General features: G+C 41.3%; 1 protein-coding gene across 3 annotated transcripts in view; it reads right to left on the bottom strand.

Annotated features, from left to right (window-relative positions):
• LOC124711264 (N-acetylglucosamine-1-phosphotransferase subunits alpha/beta-like) overlaps window positions 1–23,031 on the bottom strand; it is a 132,230-nt gene that overhangs the window by 2,315 nt on the left and 106,884 nt on the right. The window contains exons 8-12 of one of the 3 annotated variants that reach the window (XM_047241243.1): window positions 8,457–9,619; window positions 8,222–8,374; window positions 7,944–8,124; window positions 7,672–7,862; window positions 2,022–2,283 (exon numbers count right to left, since the gene is read on the bottom strand). In XM_047241243.1, coding sequence (XP_047097199.1) covers window positions 2,022–2,283; window positions 7,672–7,862; window positions 7,944–8,124; window positions 8,222–8,374; window positions 8,457–9,619 — 1,950 coding nt within the window. Of the gene's footprint in view, window positions 1–2,021; window positions 2,284–7,671; window positions 7,863–7,939; window positions 8,125–8,221; window positions 8,375–8,456; window positions 9,620–23,031 lie in introns of those variants that run through there. The other 2 variants (XR_007005449.1, XM_047241244.1) reach the window with 2 other exon arrangements.

Below are 23,031 nucleotides of genomic sequence, written 5' to 3'. Positions count from 1 at the left end.
ATGAGTGAATGGGCCAATATCTGTTAGGAACACTACAAACGTAGGTTGTGGACAGTTGGGAATGTGGGTCTCACGGGAAGTGTGCAAGATATAAGTCCCTTCAGTCGCAATATCCTCTGTATCCTCAGTGGCTCAGATGGACAGAGCATCTGCCATGTAAGCAGGAGATCCCAGGTTCCAGTCCCGGTCGGGGTACACATTTTCAGCTGTCTCTATTGATGTATTTCAACAACACCTATTGGCAGCTAAGGGTTTCGATTTAATTAACATTACATACATTTTATCTTCACACAGTTATTTATTTGGAATTGATACAGTATGTACACTGTTATATGGGAATATGTTAAAAGTCCATTTAATTTTTATGTAGGCAAGAACTTCCCGGTAAAAACTTCCTGAATCCACTTTTCTAATTCATCCAATGTGTGAGGTTTCGTTCAATGTTCCTCCTGTTTTGCCCGGGCCCATAAAAAATAAATAAATAAATAAATAAAATAAAATAAAATAAATAAAATAAAATAAAATAAATAAAAAAATATTCTCAAGGTATCAAGTCTGGATTTTTTGCAGGCCGTTCATGTAGTCTACTTCTCCCCAGCCAATGACCTGAAAATTTCTCATCTAACCATTTCCACACGACATTTGCATAATGAGGTGGTGCACTGCCTTGCATGAAGATAATGTAGTCAGTATTTTCCCATCCAGTTCATTAAATTTTGATGTAGATGCCTATGATGTTGACGTATTTACTCAAACAACCTGCAAAGGAATCCACAGTTTTCTGGAGGAAGTTGTGTAGGATTAGTAAGACCAAACACAATTCTGAAGCACCGGAAGGTAGCATTCACCATTCATTGTGCCACACAGAAAATATGGACCCATGACATTTGTAACCGTTATTCCACACCACATGGTCATGGTCACTTTTGGACAAGAATGCATCTTCTCTACTGTAACTCCAGGATTCAGTGCCACTCAGTAATGGAAATTGTGCCAATTGACGAAACCTCCCACTTGGAATATGACCTCATCAGTCAAGAGGATGTTGTGAAACAATTGAGGCCAATCTCCATGCCAATCCCACATCAACTACCCATACTCCATTCTGTGATCACAGTCTTCTGGTATCAGCTGTTGCACGTAATGGGATCCATACTCCAAAGTTTAACTCTGCACAGCCTGCTATCACAAGCTGCCAGGTGTTTCGACTTCCCCAGGCTACGTCTGAACATGTTCTGCACAATCACCACATTCTCAGCACACCAAGATGTGGATTGCCACCTGTTTTTGCTGCATTCTTTACCAAACCTATGGTCTTCAGCTTTGCATGACAATTCTTTATTGTCTCAATGGGAACTGCAGCATTCCCTCCTTTTGCCGCATGCTACCATCTCTGCACAGGCATAATCAAGTTCCACAGCCAATAGTGTGAAACAACCTATATTCATGGCAATTGGCCATATTTGTTGTTGCTGAGTGTACTGCCTCTTATGGCCACAGTCAGTACTACACGGCATGAAAAATCACTAGCCCATTTAATGTTCTGTACGTTTGTACCATTTCCATTATTATTCCATCAATATTAAAAATTTAACAGCCATTTAATAATACCTAGTTACTTCTTGCGCACCCTGCCCTTTACTAAATGTCATTGCCTACTGGATAATGTAGGTGGATCATACATGTACCATCAAGACTGTGATATGCTTCTATTCCCTTTATGTAGACTACACCTGCTATAACACACAATAACTTTGACTGCAAACAGGAAGATTTCTGTGCATGAAGGTGCATGTTCTTCACAATGATGTACCTCTCCTTTTAATGTGACAAGATACAAGCAATTCTGGAATGTAATTATTTTACTTCAACTATAAATTAAAGTTAAATGGATCACTTGTTGGCAGACATGGATGGAATAGGTATAGTGCAAGTCAACAGTAACATATATCAATATTGATAACTTTATAACACGTAACATAAACAGGACATGGAAAGAATAATGATCATCTGCTACTCACCTCAATCAGAAGGAAACTGACAAGTGAAAAGCTGAGAAGTAAAGCTAGGCATAAATATACAAACACGCGTGCAATATTTCGGCTCGCTCTCCAAGCCTCCAGTTCTGATACATGCAGAAACCGATTTCGGTATTCTGGTGGCAGTTCAAAAGATGATGGAGCAGGAAACAGTGCTTCATAAAAGTCCTGCAGAACTGCACGAATCACATCATTGACTTTCTCAACGGCAGGGTCCAGATTGTCATTCAGACATATGAATTTCCTGTTAACAAGGGCATTTATACAATTTGTTACTGTATTTCAAATGTTAAAATTTTGAAATAACACAGATTTTTCTATTTTGTTGAAAAAAAATCAAACTAACACATATTAAAACTGAATATTGCAGCCATAGTAATATACGGTTATCACGAAATATCCACAGTAACATATGAATGCAGCTAAAAAATTTGAAAAAAAACACTGCCTGCACAACATGGGCTTTCAAGGAACACGATCCCTTCATTGGGAGCAACAGACAAAAGTTGGGTGCTCAAACAGCTGGCAACTAGTAGTCTGAGCCATTAAAAATAGTGGCTGCACAGAATGACATTAAATGCTGAGGTTTTCCATTTTAAGTTCAAATGGTTCAAATGGCTCTGAGCACTATGGAACTTAACATCTGAGGTCATCAGTCCCCTAGACTTAGAGCTACTTAAACCTAACTAATCTAAGGACAACACACACATCCATGCCCGAGGCAGGATTCAAACCTGTGACCGTAGCAGCAGTGCTGTTCCGGACTGAAGTGCCTAGAACTGCTCGGCTGCAACGGCTGGCCATTTTAAGTCTTATTACTTTGTGTAGCACATAGTGCTACAAACAGGCCACAAAATCCAGCTCTGTAAAGGTTTCATTTGGGGAGCAGATGGTGCATGTCACGCTGGCAGAAACTGTTTCCAACATGGCTCTTTGGCAAGCAGTTTAAGAGGACGGCAGGAACTATTTGTAATTACCACACTGCAAACCGACGTACAGTATTGAATCACTCAATTCTACACACTGTCTTCTACACTGTGAGGAGATATACCAACTACAGAAAGTCACCTCGTGACCAGCCTTTTGCCTTAGCCATTATGTGTGAGGCTGGACTTAGGATCAGTGACTGTTGATGCGCAGACGTGAAGCTTTGGAACCCGCTCATGGGATCTGTACTTCCTCTATGAACAACCAACTAACTGGTGGGTAGTCTGTTGCCCACCAGTGTCACTTTGCATGGTACTGTGGGTGTGGGGCTTGCACTGTTTCTGTCAGGTTGACAGCCACTGTAATAAATAAAAAAATAAAAAAAAATACATAAAACTTATTAGATATGTACTTATGGTGCATCAAATGGTGGGACCAAAGGTCTAAAAATTGACTGTGTAATAAAAGAAGTTGTAAAACCAGCTATGCAGCCAGAGGCCATTTCATTTACAATTACTAATCATGCACAGCTGTGTCTCCACCATCCACGACAACAGGGAGTCGAAATACAGTCAGAAGCTTTGTGACTCACCAGTGGAGACTGTTGCCAATTAATGTAGAAATTACCAAAAATCAAAACTAAAGAATTGTGGAAAAATTATTTTCACGTTCCTGAACTACCTAGTGGTTGCAGAGAAGATGTTTTAGCAGAATGGCTACCTTACCTAATGTGATCTGACTCATGGTGACACACAACCCAGCATACCATCTCTTAAGTGTAGGAATGACCTCCAAATTCTGGAGTAAGAATTGTAAATGCATATAGCTTTTGTAAACAGTATGTGGGCACAATAGGAAAAAGAAGCAAAATATGATACAATGGTAAATAAGATACAAAGGAATTACAGACATTGGCTGCAAGTGGGCATTGTTTTAAATCAATAGGGAAAGTTGAAAATTTGTGCCATACTGGGATTCGAAACCAAGTCTTCTGTCCTCAAGGCAGATACTCTGACACTAAGTCAACTGGACACAGAGGTCATCGCAACTGCACAGACTACCCTAGCACGCCTTCCGTCAGACCCAAATTATCAAATCATCCACACAGTACGAATGTAGTGCCCCTTGCTTATTATTCTCATCACTCACAGCATTTCACCAATTTCCATAAGAGTTCAAGTCTGGTGTGCGCACGCACGCACCCACCCACAATTTTCTGGTGTGAGTAGAAATGCACAGCCTAGCATACAAAGGTGTAAGTTCCAATCGTTTTTGTAGATTCATATGGTTGAATTTACTGGGGTTTACTGTCTTACCAGCAGCCACTGTATTACAGATGAACAGTCAGCTCTGACTGACAAGTACACACAAAAAGTATTGACCCAAACCTTGCTGATGGACCAGCATTAATATTTATATGAAATGACTAATGGACATTACAGGGAACATTAATATCCTTATGCACTGGTCCACAGTTGCAGTAACTTTTTGAAGATAAGCCGGCCACGGTGGCCGAGCGGTTTTAGGTGCTTCAGTCCGGAACCGCGCGACTGCTACGGTCGCAGGTTCGAGTCCTGCCTCGGGCAGTTCTAGGGGACTGATGACCTCAGATGTTAAGTCCCATAGTACTCAGAGCCATTTGAACCTTTTTTTTTTTTAAGATAAAAAACATCTTGTCACCTTTGCCTACTTAATTTTTTAAAATCAATGTTTCTTCAATAACCGCGTCATTGTGAAAACAAAGATACACACGTATCAATATGTGTAACATTGCCTTCATTAGGAGAGGGCAGTGTCTCTAACACTTTTACTCTTTGACCCAGAACAAGTTAGCTAGTGAACCTTGCCCTTACCTCCAAATTTTCATTATTTTAAAGCATCTTTTCTTGCATCTGGTCACAGAACTGCAGGAAATTGAGAAGTGAAAGTTAAGGTGGGAAAGGCTTAACCTGTTTATTATTTGATATATAAAGGTTAATTAGAAGATGTAAACTGGATAATCTTTCACACTGAGTGGAAGTAATTTTATAGGACCAAATCTAAACTTATGCAGTTTGTAAGAATGTCAATTGTTAACACTGATACTGAAACACAGAATAACTTATAACTGACTGTATGATACTTATAATTAGATCTGTACTGGACAGACCTAAATGAACTGTGCCTTCTCTGGAATAAATTTACTTTGATTTGTGAATTACATCAATATGCAAGAGCAGGACAAAGTTAGTCACATGCAGTCACTTTAAGATTAATGAACTAGGTCAATGGACACTGTCTTTTGCTGCAGATGATCCTCATCATCACTTGTCGTTAATTCTGTGTGGCAGTTAATTACGGACTCAGCTTAATCAGCAATTACTCCACATTAACTTCTATTGTGGTTCAGGTGAATTTACTGCCAAGAACTATTATTGTATGGTTTGTGAACTAATAGACAAGTTTAGTTTGTTGTCACAGAAGTTGATCGTGTTCAGTCAACATTGTTGGCCCTAAGTGAAGATTATACAAGTTCCTTCACTCACTCGTGCACTATCAGCGGATTTGTATGTGTTCCCATTATCGTGACCTACAAAAATCAAAGCTCCCTGTACACTTCAAAACAAATATCTCTGCAGTATGTGCTGCAGTGCATGTTACACAAGTTGAGCCAACAACAGAGCAAGAATGAGCACTGTGTTATAAGTAAAGAAACTGATTCTACTTTATTCTACGTCATTGCATACATTATTTGTGGAATTTGGTAACTGCCATGTACCAAAATCAGATGATAGTGCACAAGTGAATGATGAAAAAAAAGACACAATCACTTCAAAAATAAAAAAGCAAATTGTAGGTGGCAAATTGGTTTTAACCTTCAAAAATAAAACCTAGATCCACCCAGGATTTATGTTCTTTCTAACAACATTTACTTCCTTTCTTCAAGTACTTCTGAGATAAATGGCTCTGAGCACTATGGGACTTAACTGCTATGGTCATCAGTCCCCTAGAACTTAGAAATACTTAAACCTAACTAACCTAAGGACATCACACACATCCATGCCCGAGGCAGGATTCGAACCTGCGACCGTAGCGGTCACGCGGTTCCAGACTGTAGCGTCTAGAACCACACGGCCACTCCGGCCGACACTTGTGAGATATTAAGAAACATTTCAAGAATTCGTACTCCATTGCACTAGCTGTGTAACTGATCATAATATACGTGAAATGAATTGTTTGATGATATGATAGTGGAACGGGAAGAATATCATCTTTGCAGGTGTACTTAAAAAGCTAAAGACATACAATGACAATGATTATTTTGGTGATATGTAAATTCAGACATAAACACATAATTGGCTGGGCTCATAACTGCATTCTGAGCACAGTTCTGAGCAATTATTTGTATGGATTCAAGCAAAAATATTAATTCAATTCACCATTTCCCTCTTCCTGCTTCCACACAGGTAATAAAACATTTTATGTTACCAACAACAGTATGAAATATAATATTATACTTCTGGGTGTTCTGCCACAAGCACACTATCATACCAAAAAGCCGCAGAGATCAAAAATGAAATGTGATGGACTTTCTTTGCAGTGTAGATCCTTTTTTTCTTTTCATTCTGCCCTTGTGTGTGTGTGTGTGTGTGTGTGTGTGTGTGTGTGTGTGTGTGTGTGTAAGGAGTCAAGACAGTTTTCATGGCGTAAGGTAAATCTCACACAAATGTCAGTATTTGCTAGAAAAAAACTCTCCTTCAGTGTTGCGTTCAAATAATTCAATCTACAGAGGCAAGACGGAATTAATTTGGGATGAGGAATTATGTATGGATCTGCACCCTTGTTCAGACTGAATGAAAATGGTGCAAGCAGAGTTAAAGTACAGAGTACAGAGCATAGTGTTCAGGGGGGACAGCAAGAGAAGGGGGTGGGGGGCAGGGGGCTGGGGGTGAAAGAATGATGGGAATACAAAGTGATAGGTAACAACAAAATAAATCAGAATAAATTGAGACCAGAGACAGTGGGTGAGACATGAGGAGGCAATAAGGCACATTTTCATTTATACTTGTATGAAGCACTAATTCTGGAAGGGAACAAGCAAAAGGCACAGTAGAAAAAAACACAATCTTGTCATGGCTCTTCTGTAGCAGGAGTGTTACCAGAAGCTATGGCCTGTGTGCCAAGTTCCCATAAAGTCCTGTGTGTTTCTATCAATTATCACTGTGATAAATGCAGTCCGTGCACTTTTTCTTGAGCTGTGACCAGAGAAGCGGCAGGGGAAACGATATCCACCGTGAAGATGACAAGGCCGGACCACAGAGGAGACAGGAAGACTGCTGCAAAACGAAACTGCTCTGCCTCCCTCATACACTGAAGCCAATGATTATGACTGTGCTCTGTACTGACCATCTACAAGAGATTATCCATACACCACTGCCACACATATAGTATGAACACCACACGACAAGAGAAAACACCCCATTCAGTAATGGTTATACTACTGTACCAGATTATTATTTGTCCACTTCGGTTGGCACTGATAGATAAAATACTAGTGTTCCAGAGTCCTCTGGTTTGTACTGATTGACAAGTAGGGAGCTGAGTATTTATGAAAGAGTGCACATATAATGTAACTATGTACATGCACAAGAACTTTAAACTTCATTTTTTTACAATTTACCGATCACAGTTTATTCAATTCTGTGGTTAATAATCTGGTACTTACTTTGGTTCCTTCCGTATTTCATCTAGAACAGAGACCACGTGGGTTATGTTTGAATTAATCATTTTGAAAGTCACATCTTGATGTTTATCTTTCACTATTTCATATTTATACCTTTTTACTGAGCCAAACTTGGATGTTAACAACTTCGCCAATGGCCCACAATTCACCACAAGTGGTCTGCTCACAATAGGCTGGCAAAAGTGGGAGGGAAGACATTATTACAACAAGTACAAACTCAGAAACATAAAAGAAGCTAATGAGTAGCTACCTACAAGCCTGGAGTCCTGGTACCTCTCATACATCGGTGTGAATGCTTCTCTCTCATATACTACATGTGGCACTGTTCTAGAACAATTTATTACTTTGTTGGTAAAGGCTGTAACACGGTGAAAGCCAATGGGCAATTCATAAAGTCTCGCCAGAAGTGTCCTAATTTCTCTGTCAGACAATGTTCTGCAACGAAGAGAGAAAAAAGTTTCATGTTCATGAACAATTTGATTGCTGAACAGCTAAAAGCACAAAATTAAAAGCACAAAAATTAAATTATTACCCTGACTGATCAGTGTCAAATATGTCAAATATCTCTGAAGCAGATCGCGACTTCTTTTCACTCATAAGAAAATAAAAGTAAGAGAAAGCATACTGCATATCATTTGCTCTACGTATCTTATGCGAAGAGGTCAAGAGCCATTCGTCCTGAAATCTGAAATAACCATAAATAACCATAAGGTACAATATTCACACAAAAAAATATATAATATGTGCTGCAACACTATATTTATTACCTTCTCTGCAAATCTTCCATTATCTTTTTATCTATGAGGTGAGGCATATGTGCAGGAACTTTTCGCACCTCAAAACCAAATTCCTTGCTATAAAGGCGATTTACGTAGAGCAATGACCCAGCAAACGAGTCTCTAAGCACCTTTCGAGATATTCCGTAAGGTGTTCGATAAACACGTAATTGGTTGTAATTCTGTTTCTCGTGAGGAAATTCTGTGACACTCATGCCATTAACACGCTCCAGAAATGCCTTTCTTGGTTTAGAAGCATTAGGAATAATTTTTTCAACATTAGTTCTGTCCCATCTGTGGTATTTTCCATAATTTTTCCTGTTTTGTTTGATCATATCTTTCACGATTTTCCTCAAAGATGACTGGCGTCTGGTTTTGTGAGAACTTCCGTCCGCGTTTTTCACATGTCTGGTTTCATCTGCAAGTTGAAAGTTATCATCAATGGAGTTTGGCTTCCTATTGATAGAACTGACAAATTTGCCCACATACTTGGTAGCAAATGTTCTAGTGCTGTTATAGTCATTAACATCAACCTCTTTGTTTACATCAGGAACACTTGAGAATCGACCAGTACCAAGTGACACACTGTTATCTGGTGTCAGCGGTCCTACAGTTTCATTAGAACCAACAGGAAATTTGGTGACTGAATCATGTGACAATGTTCTGTCATAGTTATAATGGAATTTATAGTTAGTTTGGCGACTTACAGAAACATGAGGAGCTGTAGATGATGATGCTACAGGTTCAGTATATTCATTATTTTCTTCAACACTGTTAATTGCACTGAGAGTATTTTCTGTAAGTGTTTCTCTTTCTGAGGTGTTAAAAAGTTGAGCTACTGAATCCTCCTGGCGACTTCCTTCTTTCCTATCCATGTCATCAAAAAAGTTTATGTGCTTGAATGGATTGTCATTATTGTCTTCAAAATTGAGCTGACTGTCAAATCCTTCATCATTGAAAGCATCCATGCTCTGGTTGTTCTCATCATACATTTCCACGCCACCATTACTTCCGGCATCTCCATTTCCGAGATCGCAGTCGCCACCGTCATAAAAGCAGTCTGAAGTGTTACATGCAACATCACAGGAGCCATCATTGATGTAAGACCATGGACATAAAACTGAACAGTCTGGAACTGACCATGAGAAGTATACCTGAAAAGTAATTTTGCATTTTGTCAAACAAACAGAATGAAAAACAGATTTGTAAACAATGTAGTTATGCTTATCTTTCAGATAAACTATTACAAACTGAAATGGGAAAAAGAGCTGATTCTGTAATTATATGGAGGAAAGAATTAAGCCATAAATAAGCAATGAATACATCATTTGTTTACAAATGTACCAACTCTGAAATGGTAAATGTAATATTCACCTTCAGTGCTGCACTGTACTGTGTGTCTCAATTGTGGTGTGTACGATAATATGGTCTGACAGAGAAGAAGTGGTGACATGTAACCACCAGCATTTAGGAAAGTCAATGTGTACAAATAATGGCAATATGGCAATATGCCATTAATCTTATAAAAATATTTATGAACCTTATATATAAAAACAAAGATGAGGTGACTTACCGAACAAAAGCGCTGGCAGGTCGATAGACACACAAACAAACATATGTCTGCTTGTGTCTGTATGTGTGGATGGATATGTGCGTGTGTGCGAGTGTATACCTGTCCTTTTTTCCCCCTAAGGTAAGTCTTTCCGCTCCCGGGATTGGAATGACTCCTTACCCTCTCCCTTAAAACCCACTTCCTTTCGTCTTCCCCTTTCCTTCCCTCTTTCCTGATGAGGCAACAGTTTGTTGCGAAAGCTTGAATTTTGTGTGTATGTTTGTGTTTGTTTGTGTGTCTATCGACCTGCCAGCGCTTTTGTTCGGTAAGTCACCTCATCTTTGTTTTTATATATAATTTTTCCCACGTGGAATGTTTCCTTCCATTATATTGATATTTATGAACCTTAGTAGACAGTTGCAGCTGAGGATGTTGCCCAGCTTTTAAGTTTACTGTCAGTTCTGGAAAGTAAAAATCCATACAAATTTTTTTTAAAGTAACAGTTTGTAACCACATGAAAACTTGAAAGCCGATGCAAATCAAATGAAAATTCCCAAGCCTCACTACTGATGTAAAACAAACTGAGTTCACTGGATAACAACACATTGAATTAAGGAGTTGTTTAACTGTCATTGCCCTGTGTACCAATATCCACTAGTTTTACAAATTATCTGAAGATCTAGATTTGGGTATTGAAAAGTTTTGTTAATTACATAGCATGTAGCACAGTGTGTCATAAAGCTAAATTATAACTACTAGGTGTACAACTTTGCTTCCGCCATTTTTTCCCCACCATTTGAGGCTTTAATGAAACAAAATTGGTTACACATGTACCATTCAAAGAATTTTCCATCGCTGGCCACTACTTTCTCCCATCTTCTGGGCAGTGTGCGTATTCTGCATCGAAAAAATTGTTCATCTTTTGAAGCGATCCACAAATCGATCCAATTTATGACTTCTTCATGAGATCGGAAGTGTTGGTCAGCCACACCATGCACCATTGATTTGAACAGGGGGAGCAATGTCTGGAGAACACGGTGGGTGGGGTAGGACTTCCCATTTAACATTTCCAAGCACATTTTGACATCTTTTTCAACATGGGTTCGAGCACTGTCATGCTGCAAAATCCCTTTATCGTGCCTCTCGCCGTATTGTGGCCATTTATCTTTTAACACTCTGCTGAAACGCATTATTTGCATATGATAACAAGCATCTGTTGTTGTTTCACTTGGCTTTAATACCTCATAGACACAATGATGAGCTGGTCCCACCAAATGCAAATCTTGGAGCCATGAATATTCGATGTGGAAGCACGGTCAGGATATCCCCACGATTTTTTGCCTTTAAGGTTATCGAATTGAACCCATTTTTCATCCCTGGTCACAATGCAATGCAGAAATCCCTTCACTTCTTGCCTCTGAAGCAACTGTTCACAAACACACAAATGCCTTTCAACATCTCTCAGTTTCAGCTCACATGGGACCCAAGTTCCTTCTTTCTCAATCATGCCTATAGCCTCAAGACATTTTGGAATGGCTCACTGTGCCACTCCCACTAATTACACCAATTCTTCCAGAGCTTTACGCAAGTCTTCACTCAGCGATGACTCCAATTCTGCATTTTCGAAAACATTCTCTCTTCCACCACTATGCCGGTCTACGGCATTAAAATTACCGTTCTTGAAGTGTTGAAACCACTCACGACACATTCTTTCACTTACAGTGTCCTTACCATATGTACTTGAGAGCATTCAATGAGACTCAGCCACTGTTTTCTTCATACTGAAACAAAATAGTAACACTTCCCACAAATGACGAGAATTAGGCTCGTAAAGTGACATTTTCAATCGAGAACAACTTTATGATGCAGACACAAATCGGCTAATGTTCGAATGAGGTTGTGTTGACCGAGGTAGAAGCTAACTGTCTGATGTGTGCAATCTGTTTCTTTTGACCACAACTTACCGTTGTCGCAATCTATAGGCAAATGGAGGAAAAAAAGTTGTACACCTTGTAGTAATGTATTATAAACAGGACTCAACATTCACAGATTTAAGTAAATATTGTCTTTCAAAAATATCACTGTAATTAAGTGAATACTAAAATTACTGTAGATGTAGAGCAGCTTTGCAGTAAATATAGTAGGACTGAGGAGGCAGCAGCTCTCTCACTAATTTGTTGCTGTTGTGGTCTTCAGTCCCAGGAGAGGTTTGATGCATCATATTACTCTATCTTGTGCAAGCCTCTTATCTCTGGAAAACTACTCCAATTTACATCCTTCTGAGCCTTTTTACTGTATTCATCACTTGGTCACCCTCTACAATTATTACCCCTCGCCTCAGAATGTGTCCTACCAACCAATCCCTTCTTCTAGTCAGGTTGTGCCACAAATCTCTCTTCTCCCCAGTTTTACTCCGTACCTCCTCATTAGTTACGTGATCTACCCATCTAATCTTCAGCATTCTTCTGATGCACCTCATTTCAAAAGCTTCTATTCTCTTCCTGACTATACTGTTTATCATATTTATTTCACTTCCATACATAGCTACAATCCATGCAAACAATTTTAAAAAAAAAACTCTTTCTCACATTTAAATCAATATGTCATTTTGATATTAACAAATTTTTTTCTTCAGTAATAATTTTCTTACCATTGCCATTTACATTTTATATCCTCCCTACTTCGGCCATCATTAGTTATTTTTCTGCCCAAATAACAAAACTCATCTACTACTTTAAGTGTCTCATTTGCTAACCTAAATTTCTCAGCATCACCCGATATAATTTGGCTACATTCTATCATACTTGTTTTGCTTTTCTTTGTGGTCATCTTCCATCCTTTCGAGAGGTTTTCGAACTTCAAAGTTTTTATTTCGTCTCCCTGCACTTTACTTCTTAATCCAAATTTTTCTTTTGTCTTCTTTAATGCTTGTTCAATGTACAGACTGAATAATACTGACGATAGGCTACAACTGTGTCTCACTCCCTTCTCAACCAACACTTCTATTTCACGCTCCTCGACTCTAACTCCAATCTGGTTTCTGTACAAATTGTAAATAGCCTTTTGCTCCCTGTGTTTTACCCCTGCTACCTTCAGAATTTCAAAGAGAGTATTCCACTCATCAGTGTCAAAAGCTTTCCCTAAGTCTACAAATGCTGTAAATGCAGGTTTGCCTTTCCTTAACCTATCTTCTACAGTAAGTCTTAGTGACATCGTTGCCTCACATGTTCCTACATTTCTTTGGAATCCAAACTGATCTTCCATAAAGTCAGCTGCTACGAGTTTTTCCATTCATCTATATTGAATCTGTGTTAGTATTTTGCAACCATCACTTTATATTAAACTGATAGTTCAGTAATATTCACACCTGTCAATACATGTTTTCTTTGGAATTAGCATTATTATATTATTCTTGAAGTGTGAAGATCTTTTGCCTGTCTCATACATTTCTATTGGGCCTTGTCTTTTTACCTATTTGATCCTCTGCTGAATTCACTATTTCATGAATGAGATTTTCACTCTGCAGAGGAGTGTGTGCCAATATGAAACTTCCTGGCAGATTAAAGCTGAGTGCCGGACCGAGACTCGAACTTGGGACCTTTGCCTTTCACGGGCAAGTGCTCTACCAACTGAGCTACCCAAGCACGACTCACTCCCCGTCCTCACAGCTTCTGTAAAGTTTGGAAGGTAGGAGACGAGGTATTGGCAGAAGTAAAGCTGTCAGGATGGGGCGTGAGTCGTGCTTGGGTAGCTCAGTTGGTAGAGCACTTGCCCATGAAAGGCAAAAGGTCCCGAGTTCGAGTCTCGGTCCGGCACACAGTTTTAATCTGCCAGGAAGTTTCACTATTTCATCTCTCAAAAGATACCCATTCATCATCTACTGCATTTCCTTCCCCTGTTCTAGTTAGTTGTTGCCCAATGCTCCCTCTGAAACTCTCAACCTCTGGTCTCTCAAACTATAAAGGTCCCATCTCCTTTATTTTCTACCATTTTGCAGTTTCTTTAGTTCTAATTTACAGTTCACATCCAATACATTGTGGTTAAAGTCCACATCTGCCGTTGGAAATGTCTTACAGTTTAAAATCTGGTTTCGACATCTCTGTCTTGCCATTATATAATTTATCTAAAACCTTATGGTGTCTTCAGGTCTCTTCCACATACATGATTCTCAAACTGAGTATTAGCTATGATTAAATTATGCTCTGTGCAAAGTTCTTCCTGGACGCTTCCTCTTTCATTCTTTTCCCCCAGTCCATATTCATCTATATTTTTCCTTCTCTTCCTTTTCCTGCTGTCAAATTCCAGCCCCCATCACAATTAAATTTTTCTCTCCCTTAGGTATCTAAATAATTTCTTTTATCGCATCATACATTTCTCCAATCTCTTCACCATCTGCAGAGCTAGTTGGCATATAAACTTGCACTACTGTGGTGGGTGTTGACTTGTGTCTATCTTGGCTACAATAATGTGTTCACTGTGCTATCCACAGTAGCTTACCCACATTCCTGTTTTCTTATTCATTATTAAACCTACCCCAGCACAGCCCCTTTCTGATTTTGTATTTATAACTCTGTGACACCTGAACAGATGTTATGTTTCTCCTGCCACTTAACTTCACTAATTTCCTCTATATCTAACTTCAACATAATCATTTCCCTTTTTAAATTTTCTAACCCACCTACGTGATTAAGGGATCTAATCTTCCACACTCTGATCCATAGAACACCAATATTGTTTCTCCTGATGACAACATCCTCCTCAGTAGTCCCCCCCCCTCCCCTCTCCCCTCCCCCCAACAATCCAAATGGGCGACTATATTTTACCTACAGAATATTTTACCCAAAATTTAACCATAGAGTAGAGCTGCACGCCCTCCGAAAAATTATGGCTGTACTTTCCCAATGCTTTCAGCTGTTTGCAGTAGCAGCACAGTAAGGCTGTTTTAGTTGATGCTACCAGGCTACACCAGTCAATCATCCAGACTGTTGCCCCTGCAACTACTGAAAAGGCTGCTACCCCTCTTCAGGAACCACACGTTTGTCTGGCCTCTCAATAGATACCCTTCAGTTATGGCTGCACCGGCAGTATGGCTATCTGTATCACTGAGGCACACGAGCCACCCAACCAATGGCAATGTCCATGGTTCATGCAGGCCAGCTTACTAATTTAATCAATTAACAGCATTAAGCAGTACAGTGATACTTTATTGTTAATACAAAATAAGTTACTATGTTTTCTTGTCTTCTGTTTATGTATATCTTGATTCATTCCACATTTCTGAAGATAGTTATTCTTGGTGAGATCCTCAGAACTTAATTAATTAATTAATTAATTAATTAATTAATTGTCAGACCACTGAATAATGGCATGTGGTCTGAAAAAGTGGAAACTGTGTTTCCTAACTGTTATCTATTATTACTTATTGTTTTAAGATGTACCTCGCTTGCTCACTTGAATTTTTTTTTCAAATTAAATGTCTATAAGATCACTTCTGTCAACTTTGAGACAATATGTTTTGCAAGTGTTAAGCTTTACTGTGTCAATAGTCATCAGCTTCATTCCTAAAACTCACTAGACAGATGCACTCTTAAGTCTGACAACACTCTGTAGCTACCATAGCTGGTACGTGTGTCCAATTGCAGAGGATGAAAACAGTTCAGGATGTCCGTCACTAATCTCATAATAGTCTAAAGCAGATTTCCTGGGCCATCACTTCTGATCCTGGTACTGATGACTCCTATGAAAAAAAAAAAACTTTTTTGTACATCACTTGTCACTCTGTATTATTCTTGTCTTCTATTTATTAATCAGCTACTTCGAAAAAGTTATGACTTCCCAAAATCATGCCCTATAATTAGGTCCACTCTATCTGACACCTAGAATAGCTTTTCATCAACCCCCGCAACCTCGAAAATATCCTGGTCAGACCCTATGCTCCTGTGTACCACATGTTATGTTAGTACCACTCACCTTTCTACACTGGTACGACACCTACCAAGACTGGCAAACAATATCCTGTTGCAGAGTATACTCTACAATATGAAAATCCTGACCTCAGTGCCTGTTTCACCACATGTGCCACCTGGATTCTCTTTCTTGAGACCAGTTTCTCAGCAACTCTGCAAGTCGGAACTAGTTCACAACGTGTTCTTGGTTCTTGCCACCCGCCTGGCCTAAATTTACATTAATTTCTTTGGTTTCAGCATTTCTTTTCAGTAACAATTTCTTTTTTTCACTCTCATTTAGTCTTCTGTATATCTTTTATTTTCTGACCTGTCTTTTTCTTCCCTGCCCCCAATTCCCCTGTATATCACACATAATGCACTTAACTTTCAGATCTTATTAACTGTTGCACAATATTTCTTCAGTAATCTCTGCCTTGCTTACTACCATATTTTCCACCTTTTAACTCTCAGGTTTTCAAATCTTGTCCAGTGCAGTCCTCAGAAATCAATCTTTCCCTCTCATCCCATCCAGTAATGCTCCCCTGACATGGATTTTGGGATGACTGTTTAGTAACTGTACCCATTTCCTAAATCTAGCCAGTCCTTTTCCTTCATCCTTCTACATTCCCCTTCAACCGTCCTGCCACTGATTCCAAGAGCTTGCAAATTTACCTAACTTTTCTACACGTTTTCTCTTGCCGCTCCCTGGTGAGCAGATTTGTTATTCATCCAGTTCTTTTATATTTGCAAAAATAAATATGAGGTGTTACTTGTTAGTTACATCTGACATATTGTTGCTATGCTCTGAAGTCATTATCAGGATTGAGGTACTCATTTTACACCTTTTTTTCTGCTGCAAACGTATTGTCTATGTTTCTTCGTAATGGATGGTTCTCTACTTTCTAAGTTGAATTCACTATTTTTTTTACACGGCTTTCTTGCCACCTAAAACACTTTTATTATTCTTTCAATGACACCATTCTATTGCTGCAGCTGAGTCACATCAAATGGGTGAGCCATTTCCTAGTTTTGATCCATGCTGAACAACTTCTTCCGTCATTTATTATATTGTCACCACTACTTACGCACGTTCAGACCCTATATTCGATTAACCATTCCTATATAACATCTTCCAGGTATGGCACAATAGAATAAGTGCTGAGACTTCAATGGCAGAGATGGAGACCATCAGAATGGCTTAGCTAGTGGAGGAAGCAACCCTGCTTTCAGGGGTAATATTAAAGCTCAAGATACATAAACACTAACAGGTCAGGGCTGACTGCAAAGACGTTTGTTTGTTCTCCACGTCTGGGGTGTCCTAAAATGAACTCTGTGGCTTACAACCTCAGTTTTACCTCTAGGAATGGGCTGTGCCCACCCTCTAAGCTGGGTTTCAACTTCTGACATGATGGAAACAGAGTAAAGACTACTTGAAGAGGTAACTGGGGATACAAATCCTCTTTTTACCAGCATGAGCAGTGCAGCCCAGGTTATCAGATCGAGGAAAACCTGAAACATCTGTGAAGGAAAGTCTGCACTTCCCAGAATGTTAAGAAAGAAATATGTCCTGAATGAACATGTGCTTGGAATCATGAACACCAGCATGCTCCTTTTTTAAAAAAAGTGGCTGATCAATTTTCTAAGAGAGAAACACTTTGCAAGAGGCCAGATACCTGGACAGAAACCCAACAGATTCAGAAAAGTACAGAATCTATAAGAGAACACCAGTGGTAAAAAGTACCTGAAACATAATGATTCTAGATTCAGCCTTTGTAAAAGAAGAATAGAGCTGAACCCATCATCAGTTTTATGTTACTAGCAGTGGAGATTCAAAAAATAGCAAGAGAAATCATGAAAAAGTGGATGACTTTTGGGAAACTCTCAAAGATGCAGCATCTACAATCCCTCATCATTGTATTAAAATCTTGCTTGGTGACTTCAGGCTTAAGTGGATTGGTTGGTTGATTGGTTGCTTAAATGGACTGAACTACTAAGTCAGCAGTCTCTCTGTCCTTGAAGAGACAGGTCTCTACAACTGCAGATCAAAGAGAGCCTACTGCACAAAACACAGGGGAAGAAAACCTGCTGAGGTAAGGGTCAAAAAGAAGAAATAGTGACAGGAAAAAAGAAGGGCAAGCACAAGGTGCTCCATCTAGAGAGCAGCCAGAATCCCCTGAAAGCAGAGTGCAATCAGGTGGCATATATCCCCCAGCCCCCCACAACTTATCAGTGGTACTCTACTGCAAGACTGCCTTGGAAAGACTGACAACACAGACAGGGGAAGAGAAGCATAGACAAAGTCCAACAGACCACCCAAGAGGAGCGAAGGGGAAAGGGGGGGGGGGGGGGGGGGGAGAGAAAAGAAGAGTAGAATAGCATGTAGGATGAAGACCGGACTGGACCACCAAGCCCAGACAGCTCCAGCCCAGTCTGGGCACAGAAGGCCAGTGTTCTGCCAAACCCTCAATGGGCTGATAAGGTTAAGTGGTCCTCCCTTACAGAGAGTGGTAAAAGCACACTTCATAAATAAAACCAAGTCAGTTGCTGAGGTATCGTCTCCTAATAGCAGGGATAGCAAGTGAGAGAGATTAAGAGTCCACGGCAGGGCAGCTATGTTGGGACAGTCTAGCAAAATGTGGATCAGCGTCAAATGGGAACCGCAATGACAGTCTGGTGGTTCTTGCCACAGAGGATACGACCATGAGTCACCCAAGTACCGCCGATGCGGAGCCGACAAAGGACGGTAGAGTCCTAGTGAGAGGCCTGCACAGAGCACCTCCACAGATTCATACTCTCCTTCATTGCCCACAGTTTACTTCATGACGTCAGGGTAATCCATTCCGTATTCCAGATTCCTAAAACTTTATGGTGTAACACCAATCAGAGGTCTGATTTTGGAATACTGATCTGAAGAGTCAGTTTACTGGAAGCCTGTTTGGCCAGGCCATCAGCAAGTTCAATCCACAGGGTCCTGATGTGTGTGGATCCTGATGTGGCCTGGAGTCCAGACCAAAGTCGCTGATCATCAATACTGTTCAAGCACATACACGGAATACTGGATAGCAATGATCAGGAGTGGTGAGGGTAGCACTGCTCGACAGGTTGCAAACTACTCAAGGAGTCACTGCAGATGAGAAAGGACCCACCAGTGCAGGAAGGGGTATGCTCAAGCACATAAGAGAGGCTACCAACTCCCAAGTGAAAGCATCCGACAAGGAGAGCAGTTCAGTATATCCCACAGGAGTATGAGCAAAGCCAACATGACCAGCAACCATTCAGTGCAGACAAATTATGGGATGCACCTAGGACGAAGAAAAATTGGCGGCAGAGGGCCTCGGAATGTTCCGAGTCTTTCGAACCGTGTGAGAGGTCAAGATGAAGCTGCGGTCGAGGGATGCACCGTGGAGGTGTAACAGAACTGGATCCAGAGGAGAGGCGGAAGAGGAAACAACTGAAGGCCAGAGAGGATAGACTGGATGCAGATTGCAATTGTAATCACCTTGAGGGCCGCCAATGCGGGAGATGGGTTATTGTGTTTGGAAGGAGGAGACGGTAGTTTAGATGCTTCGGGGAGCTGCGGACACAGGCAGCATCACTGACACGCTGTTGTTGGCACTTGATCCGCAATGGAGAGACCCTAGTCTCCACGAGTAAACTGTTCACAGGTCAAGTTCGAAAGGCTCCTGTCACAAGTCGAATCCTGCAGTGGCGTGTGAGGTCCAGTATCCGCCATGCCAAACCATACGCCAGACTCCCATAATCAAAGTGGGATTGTACCAGGGCTTTGTAAAGCTGCAGAAGAGTAATGCAGTCTAAACCCTAGCTGGTGTTATTCAGGCAGTGAAGTGTATTAAGATCCTTAAGCTGGCGAAGATGCGTATTACGCGTCAACCGAGACTCAAAGACCAGTCCTAAAAAAGCGATAAGTGTAAACAAAATTGAGTAGCTGGTAATTCAGATAAACTTCCGGTCGTGGGTGAATGGTACAATGTTGACAGAAATGCAATACGCTAGTCTTGGCAGTGGAAAATGAAAATCCATGTGTGACAGCCCATGCCTGCACCTTTAGTAAGGTGCTTTGCAGTTGACATTCAGTGACACACACACACTAAATGAGGAATATTAGGGGCAAAAGTCATCAGCATACAAGTAGGGTGATACTGAGGACCCCACAGCTGCTGCTAGACCATTGATGGTGACTAGAAAGAGAGGGACACTCAGTACAGAGCACTGTGCGACCACGTCTTGAGTAATGAGGCTACTGGGGGAAGCATGAGCTTGAACCCGGAACATATGGTGCAACAGGTAGTTCTGTACAGAAATTGGGAGAAGATCCCAAAGACCACACTCCCGTAAGGTAGCAAGGATGTGGTGTCACCATGTGGTCAACGAAGAGAGCTTTAAGGTGTTGACATCAGGCAAAAGCAGTTCAGATGGCAGACTCCAGGTAAACCAGATTATCAGTAGTGGAATTTCCTTCGCGAAAACCATCCCGGGACGGACATAGAAGACCCCAGCACTTTAGGAGCCAACACAGCTGCTGGCTCACCGTGCATTCAAGCAGCTTACAGAGAACATTAAAAAGACTAATTGGGATTTTTTTGTTATGGTTTTAGGTTTAGGGCACAAAACTACTACGGTCATTAGCGCCCAGTCTGTGACTTAGGAAAATGTAAAGAAACCGAACTGGAAACCAGCAGTAATGGGAGCGAAACTCAAAAAAGTGGGGAAACTAAAAACAGAAGGAAAGCTTAAAAAACTACTATAGAAGGGGGGTTGTTTGTCCCCAAAAAGAGCTTCAAATCTCACTGGCACTAATAAACTTGAGAACGCGATCGGCTGAGCGCTTGTCATCTGCTAATATTAGGGGCACTCAAGTAAAAGGTGTCTCACCGTCCACAGTTGAGGGCAGTGGGGACAAAGTGGGGGAGGATCGCCACTTAAAAGATCTCGATGGCTAAAAAGACACTGCGTATCCGGAGTCTAGTTAAAATTACCTCCTCCCGACGATGAGTTCGAGAGGAAGAGGTCCAAGCACAGGGAAGAGCTTTCACGTCCCGCAGTTTATTATTGGGAAGTGTCGACCAATGTGCTTGCCATAAAAGAGCAACATGACGACATAAAACACTCCGTAGATCGGCGAAGGGAATCCTGCGAATAGGTGGCTGAGGAAGAGAGACTGCAGCCTTGGCCGCTATATCGGCCGCCTCATTACCACAGATGCCAACATGTCCTGGGATCCAGAGGAATGCCACACAGACCCCCCCCCCCCCCCCCCCCCCAAGTGGAGCAATTGGAGGCAGTCCTGAATCCCATGGACCAGACGGAGTACAGGGTAGAGAGTGTGGAGACTGAGGAGAGAGCTGAGCGAATCTGAGCAGATAACATACTATATCTGCTGATGGTGACGGATGTATTGGACAGACTGGAGAACAGCGTAAAGCACTGCAGTAAAAACCGAACACTGGTCGGGAAGCCGAAAACGATTACAGGTGTTGCCAACAATATAGGCACTCCCAACACCAAACGATGTTTTTGAGCCACCAGTGTAAATAAATGTGGCATCCTTCACTTGTGCACACAGAGCACCAAATGCCCGACGATAAACAAGAGAAGGGGTACCATCCTTGGGAAACTGACAAAGGTCACGGAGCAGGCAGGTCCGGGGCCGGAGCCAAGGTGGTGCTGTACCCCAAGTTGTCAAGAAAGTTTTAGGGAAATGGAAGGAAAGAGAACGTAGCAGTTGACAGAAGCGGACTCCTGGTGGTAGTAGAGAGGAAAGGCGGCCTGCATTCCCTAAATCCCAGGAAGCATCGAAAAAAACGTCATGGAACAGATTAGCAGGCATGAAGACAGATAACGACTCAGAAGGACAGCTCGCCGATTGGGCAGCGGAGGTTCAGCAGTCTCAGCATAAAGGCTTTCCACAGGGCTGGTGTAAGAAGCTCCAGACGTTAAACATAATCCACTGTGGTGGACACAGTCGAGACGCTGAAGAATAGACGGCCGAGCAGAGGAGTAAACTATGCTTCCATAGTCCATTTTCGATTGCACTAAGGTGCAATAGAGGGGGAGAAGGACTACTTGCCCCGCTCCCCAGGAGTACCATTCAGGACACAGAGGGTGTTGAGGGATCACAGACAGCAAGCCGAAAGATAGGAAACGGAGGACCAGCACAGTTTTCTGTCAAACATAAGACCCAAGAATTTAGTGAAGTCCGCAAACAGAAGGTTGACAAGGCCCAGATGTAAAGAAGGTGGAAGAGATCTGTATGACACCAACAATTGACACAAACGGTCTTACTCGGAGAAAAGCGGAAGCTGGTTTCAATGCTCCATGAGTGGAGGCGATCGAGACATCCTTGAAGACGTCGTTCAAGAAGGCTGGTCCATTGAGAGCTGCAGTAGATTGCAAAATCGTCCACAAAGAGGGAGCCTGAGGCATCAGGAAGGAGACAATCCATAATTGGATTTATGGCAATGGCAAACAGTACAAAACTTAGCACACAGCCCTGGGGTGCCCGGTTTTCTTGGGAGAAAGTAGTGTTCACCCACACTTTGAATGTGCGCTCTGCCATAAATTCACAAAGAAGAAGGGGCAGCCGACCTCGAAAGCCCCAAGAGAACAGTGTGCGGAGGATGCCTGTCCTCCAACACGTACCGTATGCTCTCTCCACATCAAATAATATTGCTACTGTTTGGCGTTTCCTGAGAAAATTGTTCATGATATACGTGGAGAGAGCAACAAGATGGTCAACTGTAGAACGACACTTTCAGAAACCGCATTGGGCAGGTGTTAAAAGACTTCGGGACTCCAGCCACCAGGCTAAACAGCAATTCACCATACGCTCCAAAACCTTACGTACACTACTCGTGATGAAAATGGGACAATAGCTGGAGGGGAGATGTTTGCCCTTTCACGGTTTCGGAACAGGAACAACGATAGCTTCCCACCATCTTCTGGGAAATGTACTGTCGGTCTAAATTTGATTATAAAGGCGAAGGAGGTAACGCAGACTATGTTATGATAAATGCAGCTAAATTTGGATGTGGATACCATCCAGTCCTGT

This window comes from Schistocerca piceifrons, chromosome 8, assembly GCF_021461385.2.
Source record: "Schistocerca piceifrons isolate TAMUIC-IGC-003096 chromosome 8, iqSchPice1.1, whole genome shotgun sequence".
In the NCBI taxonomy this organism is placed as follows: domain Eukaryota; kingdom Metazoa; phylum Arthropoda; class Insecta; order Orthoptera; family Acrididae; genus Schistocerca; species Schistocerca piceifrons.
Note: the sequence above shows the minus strand (reverse complement) of the source record. Positions and strands in the feature narration are given on the sequence as shown.